The following is a 23,422-nucleotide window of genomic DNA, read 5'->3' on the forward strand; positions in this document are numbered from 1 at the left end:
CTGGGGAAGGGGAACTTGGGAAGCTGGGCAACAACTTTATGTACACTCAATTGTGCCTTTGAAATCTTAAAGTACTGATTATTCCTGTCAACTGTGGCAGTTCAACGAGGCTTGGGAAATAATATAGTGAACTGTGAACCTACAAGCACTGGGGGGAGAGAGAGAGAGAGAGAGTGTGGAGCTGTGTGGTTGGGGTGGGTACTCATCAAGAGAGGACGTCGGGCGGAGTAGTGGAGGAGGAATCTTGACGTGGAAAGAGTGTGGCGGACGGAGACGTGGGCGGTGCGGTCCAGCGCAATGGTCACAAACACGTACAAGGAAAAGTTATCTGTTGAAAATGCGCTTGCAGCTCTACTTTGCTTTCCAGGGGCCGGGGATCGACGACATGCTGCATGAAAACGAGTGCATGCCTAAGTGTGATTGATACGCATTCTTTACGTGACACTTGATAAGCAAGACCTAATCTCGCACGTGCCCCCAACTCGTGTGTCAGGGTTTATATCTCCGTGGTTTGATCACAGCCCACCGCTCCGGCTCCCTATACTCGTAATGATGCTGCGCACGGACGGAATGTCTTCGCAGCAGCACTTGCCCATTCTTGCCTCTGCGCGCCTCGGTAGCAGCGACTGGGCCGAAAATCTGCTGACGGAGTGCGCTGCCGCCATCTCCGACAAAGAACTCGAACGTGCAAAGCACCTGCTGTGGGTGTTGAACGAGCTATCGTCGCCCTACGGCTCGCATGAGCAGAGACTAGCCTCCTACTTCATGCAGGCCCTCTTCTGCAGGTTGTCTGGCACCGGCCCCCGTAGCCACTTGTCGCTCTGTGCTGCGGCGGAGCGGAGCAACAGTTTTGAATCCATGAGAAAGACGATGCTCAAGTTCCAGGAGGCCAGCCCCTGGACCACATTCGGCCATGTGGCGGCCAACGGGGCCATCCTGGAGGTCTTCGAGGGAGAGTCCCGTGCTCACATATTGGACCTCAGCGACACCTTCTGCACGCAGTGGCCTACTCTGTTAGAAGCCTTGGCCACCCGAGCAGAAGGGGCACCCACCCTCCGCCTTACTACCGTCGTTTTCCACGAAACATCCTCTTCTTTAAGCAAGGTGATGGAACAGGTGGGCGCCCGCCTGGACAAATTCGCCCGCCTCATGGGCGTCCCCTTCCAGTTCAACCTGGTTCACCACACGGACCTTCACAATCTTCTTCAGCATGAGGCGGCCAACCGTAGCCGCTCGCATTGCTCCGCCGATGCGCTGGCCATCAACTGCATCGACTCCCTGCACCGCATCCCCCCCTCACAACGCCACACAACCCTGTGCATGCTTCATAGCCTCAACCCCAAAATCCTCACGCTCGTCGAAGACGAAGCCGACCTTCTACTTTCCGACAACAACTTCACCCATTGCTTCGCCGAAGCTCTCCGTTTCTACTCCCTCCTCTTCGAGTCCCTAGACGAGAGCTTACCAAAAACCAGCAACGAGCGGCTCACTCTAGAGCGAGCGGCCGCCCGTAGCATCATGCACTTTCTGGCGTGCGATGAGCTGCCCGAGGTCTCACAGCATGAGAGAAGGGAGAAGGCTTCCCAATGGAGTGATCGCCTGCACCGAGCTGGCTTCGTAGCCAAAGGCTTCAGCGACGACGTCTTCGACGACGTGAAAGCCTTGCTCAAGAGGTACAAAGAGGGCTGGGGTCTGGCTGCTGAGAGTAATGCTCACCGCCAAGATGGCATTACTCTTACATGGAAAGACCAAAGCGTTATCTTTACCTCAGCTTGGAGGTCTGCACTATAAAAATCCCGATTAGCAACTTCTTCTAGCGTTTTCCGTAATGTGTTTTTAAAATCCCGGGTTCCTTATATTATCCACAGATCATCATTTGATGACATTTGTCACCATCTTTTTCGTCTGCTTGCCTTCGTTTTAAGTAGTACTTCAAATTCAAATTTACTGTTCAACTTCCAATTCTCATTTTTTAAGGTCTCCGTGAAGGAAATGTCTATGCATACAATTTCTCACAAGGACTCCAAAAAAAAACACCTAGAGTACCACGTCAAAATTTACCATTGATTTCCAATAATTATTTTCTTATACTTTATGCTGACAAGACAAGCAGTTACTCTTTCTTGGAGTGCTTCATCAAATCTATTATATTCAATCTCCAATTATCACCTTTTTTTTACTCACCTTAGGCTCAACGTCCTCCCATAGTTACAATTTTTCACCACCCATAGACACCCACGCACAGGTGATTTTTTATCCGCCTAGTAGTAGCCGATGCCACTGAGGAAGCACCATGTGGGGTTTTGAACCAAGCATCTCCTGGTCCTAGACAAACACATCTACCACGTAGGCTATCAAACCCTAAACCCATATATCACATTCTATGGAGGACAGGACAAGTGCTATTTCTTATTTCACATTTTATGGGCAGCATAGATATTATTTCCTCCCTAGAATAATGCCTATGCATCTAAAAAAGGGGCCTCCTACCTCTTTTATTCTCTTTTAGGCTTGTGTTCAATGGTTTCACTTATTCCATTTTTTAGTGGAAAGTTTTTTTGTATAAGTAATATACTCATTTTGTTTCACCTCCCTCCCTCCCCTCTCTCTCTCTCTCTCTCTCTCTCTCTCTCTCTCTCTCTCTCTCTCTCTCTGTCTCTCTCTCTGTCTCTCGGAGTTAGAAATTTTATTGACATCAAACATAGACATAAGTTTGCGCTTTAAAGCCTATGAAACTCTAACACTAGCACGATGATGAGGGGAAAGGAAGGTGAATGGAGCTAAAGGAGTTGACTTTTTCTTATCACCACATAACACAATGAAAGTACAAACATCACACATGCATGTCTAATCATTAGTTCATGTGTGAAACTAATGCTATGTCGAGCCAAATAGTCACCTACAGTAGAATGCATATGTCTACTATATAACGAGGCCATTTCTACCATGTGAATGGCCAAATCATGATTTTCATGAGATTGGCTATACGCACACGACCAATACGGTGTCATGTGAACTCATGTAATCCATCAAGTTATACTTGGATGTACTAAGAATACTATATGAACTAGCTCATACTCTGGCATATGAATGATGTGTCCATCACATACATCCATATCACTTGTCATGCTATATTGAATATTGAGGTGAACTAGTGCACATATGGGTGACTAGCCAGGATAACAACTCCGCACTTATGCCACTACCATGGCTAGTGAGGTTATGGACAATATGCCGCTAGTGAGGTTATGGACACAAGCTCACCCTCTCTCCCGCATTCTTCTCATGGGATCAGAGCACCAATTCACGTGAAGAGCTCAAGAGACAAATAGGAGGCAACAAAAGGGAGCATTACATGGGTAAGGGTAACTCCTCGGGGGAGGGTCACTCACAAAAAAATGTAAATATCACGTGCGTTTAACAGAAGCATATTTTTAATTTATGAAACTTACAGAAATATATTTACATAAGGGTATGATTTAAAATTTTTTCAAAAAAATTTACAGATTCATGAAGAAAAGGGGATATTATATGGATAAAAAAATTCACAGATAAAGGATTTAAAATATAGGCCTTGAACGCACGCGATAGTGGTATTCTACATATAGTGACCCCCCCGAGGGTAACTCCATCTCTGCCTCTTTAATTTGGATGCAAATCACTGCTAGTCAAGAGCACACAATAGTAAGGTGCACTATCACATCTTGAGTCGCATCTCTCAAGGTAAAGCATAGGGGTATTATCTTGTGTGGATGAAGTCTATGGGACCTCAATGATTTTAGAATTAGGATTCGAGGCCATTTTGGGCCCCATTTTAGATCCACAAGTATTTCATCGGCACTTTGTGAAAGTGTCGATTTTGATTATGTATGCTCAATTTCTAGTTTAGTGCATATTCACAATAGAAATTTGGTTACAGATCTATGTAGAGAATCTAAAATTTGCAAGTTATTCATGAATGTATGTTTATTTGATTGGTTCACATATAATAGCAACATAATAGGTTTACAATACTGCATAAGGTAGCTATGTAAGAGATTACAAGTTTGTTGTAACTACAACAGAATGAGGGTCTAGCAGCGCTTTTATAACTACAAGGGCTCGGAGATGTCCGGCCTATTCCACTACTAGATATGCTACTATTTTTGCTGCACTGGGAACGCTATTGAGTAACGAAAATTTGCTACTGAGCAGCAATATTCTTTTATAACTACAAGGGCACGGAGATGTCGGGCCTATTTCACTACTAGATACACTACTATTTTTGTTGCACTGGGATCGCTACTACTGAGCAACGAAAATTTGCTATTGAGCAGCAATATTGTGTTGCTACTTTCGTTGCTGAGCAGTGATCCCATTGAATGAAAAAAAAAAGTTGGGGCACACTAGGGAGTCATCTCATAGGCTCCCCAATATGCCCTAGCTCTTTTGTTTTGTACAGACAGCAAAACTTGAAAAAGAAATTAAAACTGGGAAGAATGCAAGTGAAAAAAAATACTTTTTATATTACTCAATATCGGTAAGGCCTTTGGCCATATACAAAAAAAAAGCAAGGAAGGTATGGCTAATCGAAATCTTCATCGGATTCTTGCCGGTTCGTTTTCGTCTTCATCTTCATCTTTACTTGCTTCGTCCACTTCACGTTCAGAGTCTCGATATTCCTCTTCCTCTTCCTCTTCATCCTAAATACATGCAAACAAGAGTAAGGTAAGTATAAAATAACAAAAGAAAACATATAGATAAGAGAAGGGCTTATGTATTACTTACCTCTTCAGCTTGAGTCCCCAAAATGGACTCGTTCAAACTCACACCTTACGTACACATCCAAGCCCACAATTGTAGATGAGGGTCTCTATATCCAAAATCATCTTTTGTTGGGTCACGCCTAATAACCTCCCTCTACAAAAAAAACAATTAAAAAAAGATACAATTAGTTAAAAGAAACAATATAGTTTAAACCAAACTAGTTTAAATAAAGGAGAATAGTAAAATAGACACTTACAAAGCGAGCAATAAAGAAGGATTCTCCTCCCAAGCCAATGTGTGATGCTCCTCGCTTCCGTAGTCTCTTGAAGCACTTGCCACCTCTTGTTGTTGAAAAGCACCTGGATGCTTCCTCACAGAGCTCCATGCGTGCCTCCACTCCTCTTATGAGTAAATACTTAGCTTCTCCATGTTGTTCTTAGCCGATCTCTTAATGTTTGCTCTCCTATTAGAGAGGAGAAGCTTTATCCTCTTCTTCATCCAGTTGTCCGAGAAGGAGAGGCCCGGATGTGGAATAGCAAACTCAGTCTTGAACACATCAATAATATATTATTTTGATAGCTCATCTTGTGCGTTCCACTTCTTAAAGGAGTTTTTGAACTCCAAGTTTGGAAGTACATGCATCTAGTGATGACTTTCTTCCCTCTACCATCCATCATGAGCACCCCATCAACATCTATGTTATATGGTAGGGTTCGTGGATCAAATTGTGGGATGGCTCTCCTTGAGAGGGTGGCTCAAAATGAGTAGATGATGAACCCCTCCATTGGCAAGATGTCTCGGGAAACTTGGTGCTTCTTTTTCCAAATCAAAAGCACCCTGATCCCCGCCACCCTACTTCTATGTCTATTAGACCCCACCAGACTCCCTACGACATCATGTGAAGATGGACATGAGGGAGCAGGGGTGGGTCTAGTCGACGCTAGCGGTGTAGACTCATCATAACCATGGCATGATGGGCCTGTAACACTTGGATCTGCACCTGTCAATGGAGTGGACTATCCCCATGGAGAAGACGACTGGCCATATGGAGTAGATTGCCCAAGTAGATTGGCCTGATTGTATGTTGGTCTGCATATAAGAATGCATTAATTGACTTATAGAATGCATAAAGGGGACATAAAATATACAAAGGATACATATTGTGTATGTGAAAAGGGATAACATATCTATGTCTGTGAAAACTATGTCCATGCATGTTGTCCATATTGTTGGTTGATGATATTGAGTAGGTTCATGACGTCTGGGTCGTCCTGACTAGGGTCGACTGACTAGGGTCAATCAAAATTGCCTATACATATAACCCAAACCAAATACATGCATAAGATTCAATTTCTCAAAGCATAAAATATTCATAAATAGCTATGCATAAATCCTATACATAGAGTCTACACATAAAGCTTTGCATAAAGCCTACGCATAAAGCTTTATGCATCGAGCCTATGCATAGGCTTTATGCATAAAGCTTTATGCATAGAGCTTTATGCATAGACTCTATGCATAAGCTTTATGCATAGAGTCTACATATAAAGCCTAAGCATATAGGTTAGAGCCTATGCATAAAGCTCTATGCATAAACCTTTCAGAGCCTATACATAAAGCTTTATGCATAGATCCTATGCATAAGCTTATGCATAGGCTTGTGTAAGCTTTATGCATAAATCTTGCATTAGCTTTACGCATAAAGCTTGCATAAGCTGTACACATAAAGCCTATGCATTAAATAAAACTAAACCTAAACCTGGAACCCAAGGATGCATAAACGATGATCTTGCATTAACGATTACAAGAGAAAGAGGCCTTACCTCTTTTTTGTGAAGCCGAAGGAGAGGATTAGTGCAATATCTACAAAGCATCAAATTAAACAAAGTTATTAGTAGCACATTTAAAAAAGCTTGCATGAAGCCTATGCATAAAGTTTATGCATGAAGCTTATGCATAAAGCTTCATGCAAGCTTTATGTGTGAACCCTATGTATAGATCTTCATGCAAGACTTATGCATAAAGCTTGCACTTTGCTTTATGCATAAAGCCTATGCATAAGCTTAGAGCCTACACATAAATCTCTATGCATAGATCTTGCATGAAGCTTAGAGCCTACGCATAAATCTCTATGCATAAAGCCTATGCATAAGATTTATGCGTAGGCTTTATGCATAGGTTTTATACAAGATTTATGCATAGGATTTATGCATAATCTTTATGCAAGTCTATGCATAGAGCCTATGCATAAACTTTATGTGTAGGCCTTATGCATAATCTTTATGCGTAGGCTTTATGTATAGTATTTATGCAAGCCTATGCATAAAGATTTAATTAAACTAAACTTAAACCCGACACCCAAGGGTGCGTAAACATAGGTCTTACATTAACGATTACAAGAAAAAGAGGGCTTGTCTCTTTTATGTGAAGCCGAAGGAGAGGATTAGTGCAAGACCTACAAAATATAAAATTAAACAAAGTTATTAGTATCATATTTAATAAAGCTTGCATAAAGCCTAAAGAGCTCTATGCATGCATTTAGAGCATTAAGAGCTCTATGCATGCTCTCTATAGGTATTATCGAGAGCACTATGCATGCATTGAGAGCATTGAGAGATCTATGCATGCTCTCTATTCATGCGTTAAGAGCTCTCAATGCATGTATAGAGCTATCCCTAAAAGCATAAAACCCTAAAAAATACAAAACCCTAAAAATCCCTAAACGGATAATAGAAAGGAGTGGAGCGTCTATCTCAAGAATGTTGTAAGTGTTTACTTGAATAAGCCTATAAAATATCAACAAAATAAAACAAAAAGTTAAAAAGTATACTACATTTTATGAATGAGAAAGCATGAGGAGAAGTGGAACATGAGAAGAGGAAGAGGAAAAACAAGGTAGGTCTAACCCTAACCCTATTACAAAATTAATAGAAAGCTTGTGGTTTATGGAACCCTAACCCTTGCTTCTAAATAGAAAGCCTAATAGAGAGCCTTGATGGAGAGCTCTCCATCAAAGCTCTATATTGGCACTTCTATGTAGAAGCGAGGGTTAGGGCAAGGCAAAGAGAGAGGAGAAAGAGAAATGAAAAAGAGAGAAAGGAAGCGAAAAGCTCACTTCAAAGCATGGATGAAGCTTTCCATGAAAGTTTGAGAGTAAAGAAGAAAGGGATGAAGCTTTCCATGAAATCTTGAGAACATAAGAGAAGGAGAGAATAACACATACCTTGGAAGAGAATGAGCTTTGATGGAGGAAGAGGTAGAAGGTATGGAAGTGACTTGGGTGGGAGGAAGAGCTGCAATCAATCAACTGTCATCCAATCCATGTGCTTCTTTGAGGAGTAGGTAGAAACGTAACAGTGAAGAGTTAGGAGGGAGTACTTTTTGCACTCACTACTGAGCAAAGAAATTTCGATGCTAGTTTCACTGATAAGTAGTTTCTTTGTGATAAGGAGTAGTATTTTTCTTCTAAGTAGTAAAATTTTGCTACTATAAACACTACATAGCAACGAAACCCTAGGCCACTTTCCACTTGGAAGTTCTAGATAGCATATGGCTCTTTATGCTAATATATATTCACTTATGGTCTAATTGCAGATGTCTGATAGTGATCAAGGACTGGATGTTGGTTCTAAAATGTGGTTGAGAGAAAAGATACAATGTATGTGTGATCGATACAAGGGATAATATATACGATAATGTCATATAACAGTTGATCATGTCTGTACATATGGGCTTCGTGAGGCATTGGCAAGACCAAGTGCAGATGATGACATTGAGGAGAACCATGAGAGAGTATTACATAATATGCCACACCATTCCATGACATCGGGTAGATTGCAAAAGGTGGCAAGGCTTCATAGGGAAATCACAGTTAAGAAATATCTTCTCCATCCAATGAATGAGGTGTCTCCACCATTGTCACATGAGGAGGAGGAAGATCTCATCATGGATGACATGGTGAAGGATTTCTTTGAAAGGGAGGCCATAGATGATGGAGAGTAAGCTCCAATGTCACAAGAGGATCAAACTTTGCGTAGAGACACAAACACCCATTTGTATGAGGCATGTTTGTACTCTACACTCCGAGCAAACTTGGAGCTATTAAACTTGCAAACAACTTATGGATGGAGTGATGCAAGTGTTACAAGTCTTCTTAGGTAAGATCCAATTTCTTTTCCTTGTGGCACATTAGTGATTAGTCGGTCATCCTCTTCATTGCTTCACAATCGCATAAAAGGATCTATTTGAGAGAGATGTTTTGAGATATACACAAGAGACTCTTGCATCAACCATCCCTCTGCCATGCTTGCTTATGGCATTGCTCTTTATTGCACAAAGTCCTTTAAGGTTTTCATGAACCTTTCAAGAAAAAACATTCATCGAACATGAACAACACCACAAAGTGCCACTTCATCAACCAAATGCACCACAAGATGTAATTGGCTTGTGTGAGAATTGTTTTAAGAATATCTTCCTCGATTATACACACTGCCTTAATAGTATTGAGATGATCCATCTCAATGGATGTATGATCTATCTCCTTTAAGGATATGTACCTTCATGTGTACTATTTATTATACATAACTTGTGATTGCATGAGAATACCAAATATTAAATACAACTTAGATGTTGAATTTAAGAGAAGATTTGTACCTAAACAAGCTTCCCATTTTATAAATAGCCTCTCTCACCTTCTTATCTCCACAACCAACTATAGCTATTAGAAGAATAAACTATGCATAGAAAAAAATGGAAGTTAGTATATGAGCCTATAAATTATGTATCATAAACAAAAAATGAATAAAATGATATTTAAATACTTGTAATAACTTATGCCAATCATGTTTCTTGAGGCCATATAATTGTACCTCTCCTTTCCTTTTAGTATTTTTAAATGCACCCTTCAATTAATGCATTACTCTCATTGGTGTATGAAAAAAGGCAATCACACTTTTCACCTTATTATGCTTCTTCTTGGTTAATACCCATGGTGCCTTTGGTAGGACCATGTCACCATTCTTATCTACAATTAGCCACTTTGAAGGAGTCCAATATTTTGTAAGCCATCCCTTGCACCCTTGGTATCTCTTTTACCAATTAAATGGTCCCAATATTTGTTTTCACATTCTTACAGATGTGCATGGGGTCTAAGCGATTATTGATCTTCAACTCACACCAATATGGAAGTCGAAAGAAGATTGAGTGTCTTGACATCCCATTGGGTGGTGGATTTGGGGTGTTTCTCCATTCCTTAAACCAATCTCTACCTCTCATCAAGTGGTGAGACATCATGTGGCACATACGTTGAATGTGAAGGAGGGAAAAATTGATGATGTTTGTCATACACAACCTTCTTTAGTGTAGAGGGTCTTTTTGAAACAAGTGATGGTCCACAAATCGGACATGTATGATGTCCAGAGATTGCCAAACCTATTATAAAATTGAGATGATTAAGAGGTAAAGTAATACAAGTTTAAAGTTTAAAGTTATAAAGTTCAAGTATGTACCTACGCACTTTGAGAACCTAAGATAACCATGCATCATCCAAAGAAAAACTCCTTTCACCTCCATATCACACCTATTTATTGGCCTTGAGATTGAGACATCATGCACTTTGATACCTCACCCCATAGTGTCTCAATCTCCTTAGTAAAAGGCTCAAGATACACATCCATGTTCTCCACCTTATACTTGCCCTGGTAGTACGAGGAGAGAAAGCATGATATGACCTTTATTGATTGCCACCCATGGAGGAAGGTTGTAATTCACCAATACAATAGGCCAAGTAGACCATGATGTGGACTTGAAGCCAAATGGGTTAACGCCATCCATGCCCAAGTCAAGACATAAGTGACGGGTCTCATCTTTAAAATCTAGCCATTGATGCTCCATATGTTTCCATGCTAGTGAATCAGTTATGATCCTTATGATGCCATTGGTTGAGCGATGAGTTGACACGTCATGAGTTCTGCAATCCCCTTACATTTAAACATGTGTTGGATGCAAGGAATGATAGGCAAGAGTCTCAACACCTTTTGGGGAATTTTGTCTCCTTGTAAATCATCTCTATATCGGCACTCTCCACATTGTAAACATTGTGTTTCATCTTTATTAACCCCTCTAAATAGCATGCAATCATTAGGACATGCGTGTATTTTTGTATAATCCATACCTAGCAGAGAGTGCAATTTATGAGACCCATCTCGAGAGTAGATTTTGAGGGGGAAGAATCTTGTTGAGAATCCTATAACATAACATAAAAAATCAAATGTCAGAATATCTACAAGGAGAGTATAAAACAAGAGACATTTTCTATCAAAGACTAGATGAATAATTATGCCAAAAGGTGAATACATTCTGTATTCTAAATAGTCATATTATGGAGAAATGGATTGGGAGATGAAAGGATACAATCAATAGATAAAAGGATGAGAGAAGAGCTTTCAGAAGAGAAAATAGACGCTTGCCATTTCTCCCTAGATTTGAACCTCTCCCAAATGAGATCAATATAGAATGGCTTCGTAAGGCAATATCAATGGCATCAAAAAATAGAGAGATGATCACAAGAGAAGAGAGTGAGTATGCACAAGGATGTGACTCTGAAGTAAGTATATTCTTCATCTTTGTCTCATGCTTGATTGTTATATACTTTGTTTGATGCACTATACTAAATATCATGCTTTTGTTTAATGTTAGTACAACTTTGTAATGCAATATGGTCAGAGGGAAGGCACTTTCACACGACGTGTGTGGATTCTAAAGAAACATATTTTATTATAGTGTGATGGTAACTTTTTAGTAATAAAGTCGAGCTAGTAGACATAATACCAATGTCATAGAGGATAACCTTAAGTATTGTGGAACTATTCAAGATATTCTTGAGGTTGGATTTAGAGAATTTAGTTTATTCATCTTTGATTTCAAATGGTTCAGGGTGATATATAGAGGTTCTCAAACAACTATAAAGAAACATCCAAATGGGTTTTTTCAAATTGATTCCAACAAGTTTTGGAATGATGAGAAAGATACTTTCTTACTACCTCAACACTATCAATAGGTTAGTAACCCAACCAATCACATCAGTAAATCTTGATGTAGTATAATGAAAGTGTAACCCCTTCGCTTTGTGATTTTAGATTTTGTTTCATGTCGATCGAATTGATCCAAAGTGGTGGTATGTTATACAAGTTTCCCCTCATTCAAAACATATCTTTTAAGATCAAGATATTGAGTCTAAATCTCTGGATGATGTGAAATTACTACCTCAAATCGACTCATTGGAAGAAGACGATGATGAAAATAAAGAAAATCATTTAGAGGAGGCCGATCAAGAGCAAGAGCAACATCAATACAAAGAAGATGATGAGACACCTATCGATCATGAGATAAGGGACTGGGTAGAGAAACATAAAGACTTGGATAACAAGATGGAGAGGTAGGAAAACAAACAAAGGAAGGTGTGTGAAGGTGGTGGTCCCATGATGATAGGCGAGTGGGTTCGTCCTAGTTGAGTTTCAATTGATAGATTAAATATTCACGAGATGATGGTAGCTAGAAGGAGTTTAGGCGCATGCTCAAAGAGATGATAGCATTGGCCATCAAAAGGTAAGCTTCTATGATGGATGATGTGTCAAAATCATCATGCTCCCTCAAAGTAGCAATGCAAGAATTGCATTGTAGGGAAAAGGAGTCTTAGAGAGAGCACATGAGATGTTTGGTCTAAGAGATGAGATATCTGATCATATACAAGAACTCCTTCACGAATTGAAAGAGAAAGGGGTAGCACCACCAACCGCCACCACCACTAACAAGATGACAAAGTTTAGCAAAGTGTTCACTCACGTTGACATGGTCAAGATTCAAAAGAAGGTCGATGAACGCGAATTCATTTCACCAAACCTCGGGGGGGGGGGGGTCACTATATGTAAACTCTATATATCACGTGCGTTCATGGCCTAATTAAAAAACCCCTTATATGTAAATTTTTCATGAATAAAACACACCCTTTTTCTATTCAATCTCTAAATACCCCCTTTAAATGGTACCCTTCTGTATGTAAAAAATGTGTAAAAAAGGGATTTAAAAAACTGCTTCTGTTGAACCCATGTGCTACGCTTACGTATTTATGAGTGACACTCCCGAGCACCAAACATTGTATTGTAACACGTATTGTCACTCATGTAGCGACCACTAGTTTAGTTTGGACTGTCAGTTCATTAATGTGGTAAAATAGTTTTGTCTAGATGAGGTAGATGTGGGAAAGGAGTCTCCAGAAGTAGTTCACTCAAAAGGGAAAAAGAGTAAAGCCGTCATCGAGGAAATTGTAGAAGAAGATACTTCATTGCCCCCTATAAATAACCCTACATCTACATATTGCACATGCAAGCTGTTGGTTGTAGATATGAATGGGTTGTTAATGAAGAGAATGAAGATATGGAAGAGGCCAAAATACATCCTTGATTCTCACACCTTTAGAGTGTGTAGAGTCAACCATCACCTAGTTTCCGTAGTGCGGCCGCCGGCCAGATGCTAGACTTTCTTGAATATGGGAGAGGCACAATTTGTCATCATATTATGGAGTCACGTGTAAAGGAAAACATGGAGGCATCCATGAAGGCATGCTTTCTACACATATGGAAACAGCCAAGTTTCTTTAAAGCTATGCTTGTTTTCTCATCATGTACATGATTTGCATAAGTCTTTGGTGCTACAATACTCATAGCCATGTAATGCATATTCTTTTTCATCTTGCAGATGTGTTGTCATGGGATGACTATGAAATGTGGCTGCCTAGTTTCAAGGAGGTCCCCATAGTGCCTAGTTCTTGGTGGACAAAGCCCGTGTTGTTGAAGAATCTGACTATTGTATGGCAAAAGCATCCGGAATACAATTGCAACACCTTCTCATATTGACACGATAGCTGATACAAGTCCTTGAGGAATGATTGGGACTCTTGTATATGCCCACCAAGGACTTTCATCCCAGTGATGAGAGGAAGGATTGGTGGTACTCGACAAGGACCTTGCTACAGTGATGGTTGAGTGATTGGAAAAGTGCTGAGAACTAAATGGAGTATGTTAGATGCAACTTGATTTACAGCCATTGTGAGGAGGTGTCAACATATGTGCATACATACAAAGCAGAAGTGGATTTAGAAAGCCCCAGTGGTAGCCTCCCTTATAAGCTTTATGCTGGGATTACATCTTACTGGAATAATTATTTTGTTTAGCCACAACTTAGCTACTTATACTTTTTGGCAGGACAAAAACTACTTTTTTGTAAAGATATATTCTTCTATTTTGTAAAGGCATATACTTCTTTTTGTAAAGGAAGACACTCATATTTATATGAAATGGTCAATATGCTAGCTTTAGGTATTTTAATCTTCTTATGCATGCCAATTATTTAATTAAACACTTTTGTATATGTTTGTAAAGTGTTTCAGGTCTCCTCTAAACCTGTAGAATGTTTCACTGATAGTCAGACTATGTGCTTTATAGCAAACAATACTTGTGCTTTATAGTAAGAAGAATCTTTGTTTGATAGGTATGCAGTTAACTTAGGGAAGTAATGGCAACACTTACAGTACCATGTGGTTTAGATAACATCTAGGTGCTTGATAGCACACTAATTGTTGTGAGCTTTACAACACACTAACTCTAAACTCTATAGCACTGTTGTGCTTTGAAGAATAGAGGTTAGTATCGGTATCATGAATGCACAGATAACAAGGATCTGTGTGCTTTATAGCACACTAACTGTGAGCTTTATAGCAACATTGTGCTTTGAAGCACACAGGTTAGTATAGGTATCTTGAGCTTTATAGCACATAGATTGTGAGCTTTATAATAGAGATCTATGTACAACATTAAAGCACACTGACTATGTGCTTTGAATCACATTAATTATGTGCTTTACTACACCTTAATTGTGATTTTTATAGAACTATTATGCTTTGAAGCACACAGGTTAATATAGGTATCATGAATTCATAGATAAAAGAGATCTATGTCCTTTATAGAACATTGACTGTGTGCCTTTATAGCACACTGACTATGTGCTTTTCGTTCAGAGTATTTGTAGGTTGTATGTTTTATACACACACAAACATGCTTGTTGATAGCATTTGTAGCAACCCCTAAACCTAGTTAAACTAATGTGTAAGACAATTGCAAGAGAGAAGACACAAAATAGATTTTTAAGGATTCAATAAAGAATATAAAAGACTTGGTTACAAGTAACCTGATGTGTCATTCAACATCGGCAATGTCATATGGCATACTGTTGAGAATAGCATCATAAACCTTAGAGGATAAGTAGTATTTGTTAGACTCCCTATCCTTCTTTTCCATTGGAAATTTAATGGATTTTACTAAATGAGATAGTAGTATGGCAACTGGTTCATTATCCAATAGTGTTGATCATCCAGCTTTTTGTAATACCACCCTGTAACATTGTACAAAGTGCGAGGACACATTATCTTCCTTTAGTCCCTTTCACTACGTTCAACCATTTTTGTAGGGCTACAACATTTGAGAACAACCATTTTTGTAGGGCTACAACATTATCTTCCTTTAGTCCCTTTCACTACATTCAACATTTTTGTAGGGCTACAACCATTTTTGTAGGGCTACAACATTTGAGAACATAGAAATTGACCCTTCATTGTTCTCAGGTTCTACACATACTGTAAAGTTATCACTTGATATAAGTTTCTTGCTCATAGAGTCATCACATTCAAAAGTCACAAAAATGGGTTCATTTGTAGAAATTTACATGCACTCTCTCATGCACACTCAATTGGCTTCAAAAATATGTCTCTCCACTTCTTCACATACATCTTGTTCACACAAATCCTTAAAGCACCTTTCACATAAGCATCACAAAAGAAAGATAGTGACCTTGTTCTTAGTTGAGTACTATCAACTTTACTGAAATCACATACGATGTGCAATGATCTAGAGCCTTAAACTATGGCACAGTCCCAGCTTTTGGATCGCCAATGTCACCAATTTTATCTCCCAAAAGAATCATAAAACTTCCTTTGTTTGAAGGTTATTTGTGAGTGTTGTGCCACTAAGTGTATCCCTCAAGAAAGACACTGCATGTTTCAACCTCTCCCCATTTTCCTTAACTTGCTCATGTATAAGAGTCCTTTTCACAACCACCCCTACACCATCATGTTCACCTTTTTCATGAGACCAAAGCCAAAGTAATTCCAAGTCATCTCTACATTAGTGAGACCATAGTACCTTGCAACAAAATAAGATGGTCTCTTTGCTTTGAACTATGTTGCACACTCATCTAACCACAACCAATGCTTATTGAATGTGAAGCCTTGTTCTTGCAACCACTTTGCATGCAGCAAAAAAAAAATGTTGCACAAAGAGTGTCATGATTTTTATCATCTGAAATGTAAAAGTGCATCTCTTTCATCAAGGTTTCCTCTACATCTTCATCTCCACTCTAGCCTTCAATAGCGGCTTTGGTTGCATGGCGGTAAGTGATGCGTACCAAGATGGTACATTGGTCATTATACCAATTCATTGATTGGATCTCATTCCACTCTCTAAATGTGTAGTTTTCAACCAAATCCAATACAGACACAATAACATCTTCTAGGAAATTCTTCAAGCATTCTTTGAATTGATCTTCTTGCCATCCGTATATAAAATTGTGCTTCATGAACTGTGCAATGTGGTTCTTTAGCATCTTCAAAATCTCATCTATTGATTCCTCTTTTCGAGATAAAACCTTCCTCTTTGAGTCCTTCTCCTATTCATTGTAAACCTCCTTTCCCTTCTTGTTGCTATTGTCCTGTCCTTATTTGTTGTAGCCTTTCCCTGCTTGTTCATGCTTTCCTTTCCCTTGTGGTTGCTACTATCCTTTCCTTTCTTGCTGCTACCAACCTTTCTCTTTTTTGCTGCAATTACTTCCCTTTCTGCTATTGTCCTTTCCCTTCTTGCTACTGCCAACAACATCACCATTACCCTCTTTGCTGGCTTAATCTTTCATGACACTATTCTTGTATTTTAGATATGATGTCCCCTTCTTCTTAATGGTCACAATAATATCCTCAAACACTTCAACATGGATGAATCTTTGTGTGCTTTTTGCTTCAAGAGGGCACACAAGAAGTTTTCTATCTAGTCCACATGTCGTACATTCACCGATAAGGCATTTCAGTCGATGATACTTTGAATTCTCTTCTTTGTGAAAAACACAAGATTCCCACAATGTTGTCACACGTGTGAAGACATGCTTACAAGCCCCAAATTTTTCTATCTCCACATTAGATATACATAAGCTACATGTACAAATCTGCTTGATGATTTCATGAAGTCTAGATACTGAAGATCCTACCCGATTGAAGGCATCCTTGTAGTAGATCATTTGCATGTGGTGTATGCAGCAAACAACAAGTGTTTCTATCTTTCAACTTGCAAATAAAGAATGGTTTTAGCTTCTCAAAACTCTGTTGTCCATATCTACATTAGGATTTGCCTTTTTGAACCTCAAGAAAAATCTATGTGCACATTCAAAGCCAAAGGCAGTGTATTAAAATAAGCAATTATCAGCAAATTGTAGCCTGATATCTTACAACGAAATTATTAGTACCACATAATGTACTTCTTTAAACACCTAATAATACATGTGTCATGAAAGAGCATAACCTGCATGCCAAGAAGAACATAAAAAGACATCCACCATCTAGGTACATGGCGGAAACCACACGATAATATGGTTCAACTCACATGATCTAGTATGCTTTGTAGCCCACCACATGGTGCTTTTAAAAACAAACTAAGACTATTTTATGCTTAAAAACATGTACAATGTTTCTAGCATATAAAAGGCAGAGAATGAGCATCAATATGTTTGCTTTGTGCCTTACAGGTTACAGCATATGCTTTGCAGATTATAGCATATGCTTTCAAGCACACAAATTATGGTTTGAAGCTTCTTAAATGTGCTTTCATGAACACTAACAGCTTATTATGTGTTTGGGTTATAGCATGTGTTTACTTTGTTCTTTGCAAGTTATAGCATGTGCTTTCAAGCACAAAGATTATGGTTTGAAGCTTATTAAATATGCTTTCAACAAGCACACTAATAGCTTATTATGTGTTTGGGTTGTGCTTAGAAGCAAAGGGATATCTTTCAAGAAAAGTCCTTGTGTACATTCATTGTGTTTTCATCAAGAAGAATATGCATTCTTTCAAGCAATAGAGAAGAGCTCATATGCTATATTTATTCTTTCAAGGAGATTGTCAATGAGTTGAAGCACAAAGGATGTAGTACAAGTGCTGACAGGTTTTACTTAGATGTGCTTCTTCTATGTTTTGTAGACTCTATATCTCATTCCATAGAATATACAACATTTTTTATTTGTTATAAAGCATGTTTTATGTGGTAGAGAGCATATATTCTCTACGTATGAGCATAGATAAAGCACATTAAACACATACTTCTTCTTATTCATTGGCAAAAAATGTCTTTCTTATTCAGTGGCATGTGAGTTTTCTCTATCCAGAATCCTTTACAGCATCCAACTTGCCTGACATTAGGGCCAAAAACGGCTAGAAAGGGCTGTTTGTTAATCTAAGGATTAAGAAATTGTCCAATTGTGAATTGACACGTATACAAAAGTATGGCATTCTTGTCTCCTCTAAATGTCTTCTTAACGGTTCTATTTTAGTGGCGAACGGCTAAAACGGCTTAATTTAGACGTTTACGATGGCTAACATTAAAGTTTGGGTCCAAAATAGTGACATCTTGTTCCATTTTATATTTCAAAAAATCAAGCAGGAAGATACGAAATCCTCTTTTCAGGCTCTGAAAACAACGCTATTAATGACAAATCACCAAATTTTTTCAAACATCTACTTTCCACCTTCCCTCCATTTTGGTATCGCTCATTCCCTTTTCCACTTTCCCTCCATTTTGGCATATGGTTTATTCTCCTTTCTTTGCACTTTCAAAAGACTCACTATTTTTCTCTCATCTATGAGCTTCTATGGCGTCCTCACGTCGTCCTTCTCATAATATAACTTCTTGTGATTTTCATAACACCAGAGAAGATGGTGTTTGGAAACCCATGTCTTTTCGTGTGAATGATTGGGTAACAATGCTTCCCTCTTGCAAAGGTGCCCACAGGGTGAAAAGAACCAAGCGAAATGAAGTGAAATCCCATTGGAAAGGTCATGTTCTTGCCTTCAAAGTGACCGACAATGGCTGGCTTGCAAAAGTTCAACATGTCTACATGGCCAAAGACATGGTGTTGAACTTGGATGAACATCCAATTCTCCATTCTTACTGTAATTCAACAAAACTTTATCTATTTGATACAACACAATATTTCTCCTTCTGATATATTTGTTGTTTGTTTAATTTCAGTTATCTTTCCGTCAACAGCTGTGGAGTGGCAGCCTGTTGAGAGCTTAAGTGGCACATTCAAAGCAATTCACAAGGGGATTGTAGATGTCATGTATGCAGACAAACCACCTTCATTTTACAAATCAGTGGATTTATTTGTGTATTTTGCAGAATACAGGGTTCCATCAACAGAAGATGTTCATGGAGAATTATATGACATACCTATTCCCACATTAATGTCACTGGAATGGGAAGTTCCTGATCCAAATACCATAACAAGCTTCAAATCCAAAATCAAAGATGATATTCTTAAAGCTATGTCTCCTGGAAGGATTTCAAGAAGGATAAAAATTCAATGGTTCTTGCCTATACATGTCTTTGTGGCATGTTTCAATACAATGGAATTGGAGAGGACAAGAATGACGTGGCTTAATAGAAGACTATCTCTGACTGATCTGGACACTGTACTTGGAGAAGGATGGAGTACCAAGGAAACTTTTCATATGGGGGACAATATCAGTTGTAGAGTAAGCCCAAATTCTTTGTCTATCTCATACCAACTGTGTCGCCAATCCCTAGTTTTGGGCTATGACTATAGGAGATGGAAAAGCAAGCTTGGTAGTTGGGTCCCTTTGGATTCTGAAGAGAATTGTCCAGAGTTTGAATTTAACATCATAGTCCATCCATTCATAGATCCCAGGAAACTCATAGTAACATCAAACTGGCGACTACAACATGTAAGGGAGTCGCTTGAGTTTCTGGACAAAATATCACCTGAATATAGATTCAAAGTAGATGATATTGTTGTCAGTACAAGGATGGAGAGTGTAACCTCATGCATCACATGTCTCCCCCCAAAAAAATTTGTATTTGAGTCACTTGCAAGGGCAAGTTTGTATAGCTGAAAAGGATTTCTCCAATAATGTAATCAATATATTCTGCTAAATTTTGTCTTGACTTCTTCACAAAAATGGTCAACATATTGTTCGCAACACAGAACAAGGTTTAACAGTTGAATATCAAATTATTGATACTGAATTTAAGTATAGAATATTGTCCCAAAAAGGGTGTGTTCATATGGACAAAATGAACAAAACAAAAGCCAATTTGTGGAATCACTCAACAAAATCCACTTTCCTTTTGGCATGAGATGACCCTGCATCTTTAGAGAATCTTTCTCTCTTCTGTTTGCTTCGATCAAATTTTGCTGATTGAGGTTCAAGTTTTGGAGTTTTCAGCTCTTGAGGTGTTGGAGAGGAAGATTTTAGAGTGAATTCCTCAAATGGTGGTAAGTTGGGCTCTTCTCTGAGATCTTTAGGTGTTGGCGAGGGAGATTTGGCAGTGGGGTCTGGTTTTGGAGAAGGTTCTTCGGAGGTTGGCCTTGGAGACTTGGCAGTCTTCTTGGGGAACATGAAAAAGAAATTTAATGGAGAGCCAACATTTGCCCTCTTACTATCTCTGTTGGATAAACAACGCTTGTGAATTTTAAATTTCACTGGTGAGTGAAACGGAAGACCTTTAGTAGCACTCTTCTCTTTGACAGGGGTCTTCTCTTTGATAGGTGTCTTCTCTTTGATAGGTGTCTTCTCTTGAGCTGGAGAAGAGCTCTTCTCTTTGGCAGGAGGACTAGGGATCTTCTCTTTGGCAGGAGGACTAGGGATCTTCTCTTTGATAGGAGTCTTCCCTTGAGCTGGTGAAGAGCTCATCTCTTTGGCAGGAGGGCTAGGGGTCTTCTCCTTAGCAAGAGGGCTAGGGCTCTTCTCTTTAGCAGGAGGGGTAGGGCTCTTCTCTGTAGCCTGAGGGCTAGGGCTCTTCTCTGTAGCATGAGGGATCTTTCCTTTAGAATGGGTCTTCTCTTTAGAATGGCTCTTTTTCCCCTTGGAAGATCTACTCTTAGTAGGGCTCTTCTTTCTTTTCTTCTTCTCTTTGGCAGAGGTCTTTTCCTTTTTGGATGAGCCATCCTTGACATTGCTTTCCTTCTCCTCCCTTTTCCTTTTCTTTGAAGTTGTATCCTTGGCTCCTTTATTAGGTGGAAAGGGGGAATCAAGATCATATGGATTGATGGATCTGTTCAAAACCATGGACACTGCCTTCTCCCTTACCCAACTTACCCAAGAATCTGGATATTCATGCAACTAAGACAAAAGAAAATAAGAAAATAAGAAAATAGGTCACTAAATGTATTCACTAAATCAATCAATGGTTTTCATTCATGAACTTACAGTAAGTGTTATCATTCTAAATCTTGACTCAAGATATCTCCAAGCATTAGCAAGCACCATCCATCCACAAGATGTTGAGTCTTTCTGCAAAGGAACTTCCTGATTGCAGTACTTAAAATCTTCAAGTTTGTAGTCTACATAGGTAGAACCTAGAAAACTCAAGATAAGTTTGGCAACAGTGCAAGCATAAAATATTGAGGGTCAACCAAATAATTGAAAACATACAAAATATTGTTCTAGAACATAAACCATGGAAAAGTTGATTCTTACATTTTACTTCTCCCATGAATGGATGCTAAAGAATTCATAAAGATCACATCTCTATCCAATAGATTGAAGATAATAAGACTCCAATGGCCCCTGTGATAAGATGAATACTGCAATTAGTTGTGAATATTGTAATGATGGACAAAAGATAATTGAGTGTGAGTCTTACACTTCAACATAAGGGTATACAATGTAAGCATATATCAAAGTGCTTTAGAAAACTTGCAAGATCCCCTTGCCTATTGAAAAGGCACTGTGTAACAAGGGGATCAAAAATGGTCACTATGGAATCTGAGAAATTCATCAAGAAAGCAAAAGCAAATCCACACAAACCTCCAACAGATGAAGAGGACTATGTCAAATATCTCAATATTGTGATTCACAAGCATACTTGTGTCTTCAGGGGCAATGTCACAATAAACCTCATCCTCTCCATGCATGGACACATCTACTATCATTTGACCTGTCACATTCTGATAAAGCTCTGAATTGGATGCATGGAGAATTTCAGCTTGCTGAGAAAGAATGGCATCCTCTGTAATCTTCTCCTGCTCTCTCTCTTTCTCAACTTCTTCTTTGATATCCTGAGCTTTTCTTGTACCATAAGTATGAGAAATATCTTCAATAACAACTGATTGTTTGGGTTGTCTTGCTGGAGGGATATTAAGAGTTTCAAAAGCTCTCATATCTTGACTTGGAATGGGCTCCAAAGCTTTGTCAAACTTATATCTAAGTCTGGACACAAGCACAAAATCTTTGCTCATAAGAGTGATCCTATGAGCAAATGCAGCACCAATGTATCCATCATTCATAAAGTCGATTAAAAAATCTTCAGCAGTCTCTTGAAGACACATAAGGGCCTATGACTCCCATCGGACTTTATCAAGATTTGTGTTTCTCATTTTGCCAACTAACTTTTCTGATATGTCCCTGACAACCCGAGTAAATGGCAGTCAAGGGATGAGAAGACTAGTAGATTTCTGTGCTGCTCTGATCTCTCTTAAGGACTTCACCTGATAGTTTAATCTCTTTCTTGCTGTCGCCCTCGCACGAGGTTTTGGAAGAGGCTTTTCTTGTTTGGAAGGTCGTGGTTTGTCCTCAGCTTTTTCAGTCTCCAAAGGTGGGTAGACTTTCCTTGCAGTCTATTTTGTCCTCGCCATTGAAGTTTAAAAAAAGAGACCCGATGGAGGTGATTTGTGTAATAAGATAAAAAAATAAAGTGGCCCGAACGAAGCGATAGAGCGGATCCAAAGGTGTTGGAAAGGGATAATCACGTGATTCGGGAAATTACAAATGAAGGCTTCCAACTGTTCAAGAAATAAGCAATCGCTCAGCCAAGTAAAAAGGAGGCCCGAACGAAGCGATGAGGCAAATCCAAAAATGTCGGATAAGCTCAATCGCTTGATTCGGGCAATCAAGAAAAAGACGAAACGAAGCGATTGAAGGAATCCAAATGTAGTGGAAAGGTGCAATCGCTTGATATGGGTAAGAAATGTAAAAGTAGTTTTCGGAAAATAAGGTGGACTGATCTCGCTTGATACCGTGTCGGTGAAAAATAGAAATATTTTCAACAAAATTAACTTTTTATACCTCAAATCTATCGTACAAAGGACCGTTGGATACACGTGTCATGTAATCATTTTTGCCACGTGGCATAAATGGTCACTATTTAAGGTGTTTTTACCACGCTACAAATATTATTAAAACTCTCTTTCAATTTTTTTCCTCGCTTTTGGACCACTTATTTTCGTTTAGTCAAGCTGTGCACTATAGTGTCTTCCTAGCCCTATTTTGCAAAACTCTATATTTTT

At 39.1% G+C, this 23,422-nt stretch overlaps 1 protein-coding gene across 1 annotated transcript; it reads left to right on the forward strand.

Annotated features, from left to right (window-relative positions):
* The first annotated feature begins 375 nt into the window (after nucleotides 1–375).
* LOC147633106 (protein SHORT-ROOT-like) lies at nucleotides 376–1,941 on the forward strand. Its single transcript, XM_086806096.1, has one exon. The coding sequence runs from the start codon at nucleotides 550–552 to the stop codon at nucleotides 1,789–1,791; it is 1,242 nt and encodes a 413-aa protein (XP_086662222.1). The 5' UTR covers nucleotides 376–549; the 3' UTR covers nucleotides 1,792–1,941.
* The last annotated feature ends 21,481 nt before the right edge of the window (nucleotides 1,942–23,422 follow it).

The sequence above is a fragment of the Cibotium barometz genome, chromosome 12 (assembly GCF_041138505.1).
Source record: "Cibotium barometz isolate CiBa-2024 chromosome 12, ASM4113850v1, whole genome shotgun sequence".
Classification (NCBI taxonomy): Eukaryota; Viridiplantae; Streptophyta; class Polypodiopsida; order Cyatheales; family Cibotiaceae; genus Cibotium; species Cibotium barometz.

Coding starts and splice junctions, on each gene's coding strand:
- LOC147633106 (XM_086806096.1), top strand. CDS start 550: ATGATGCTGCGCACGGACGGAATGTCTTCGCAGCAGCACTTGCCCATT.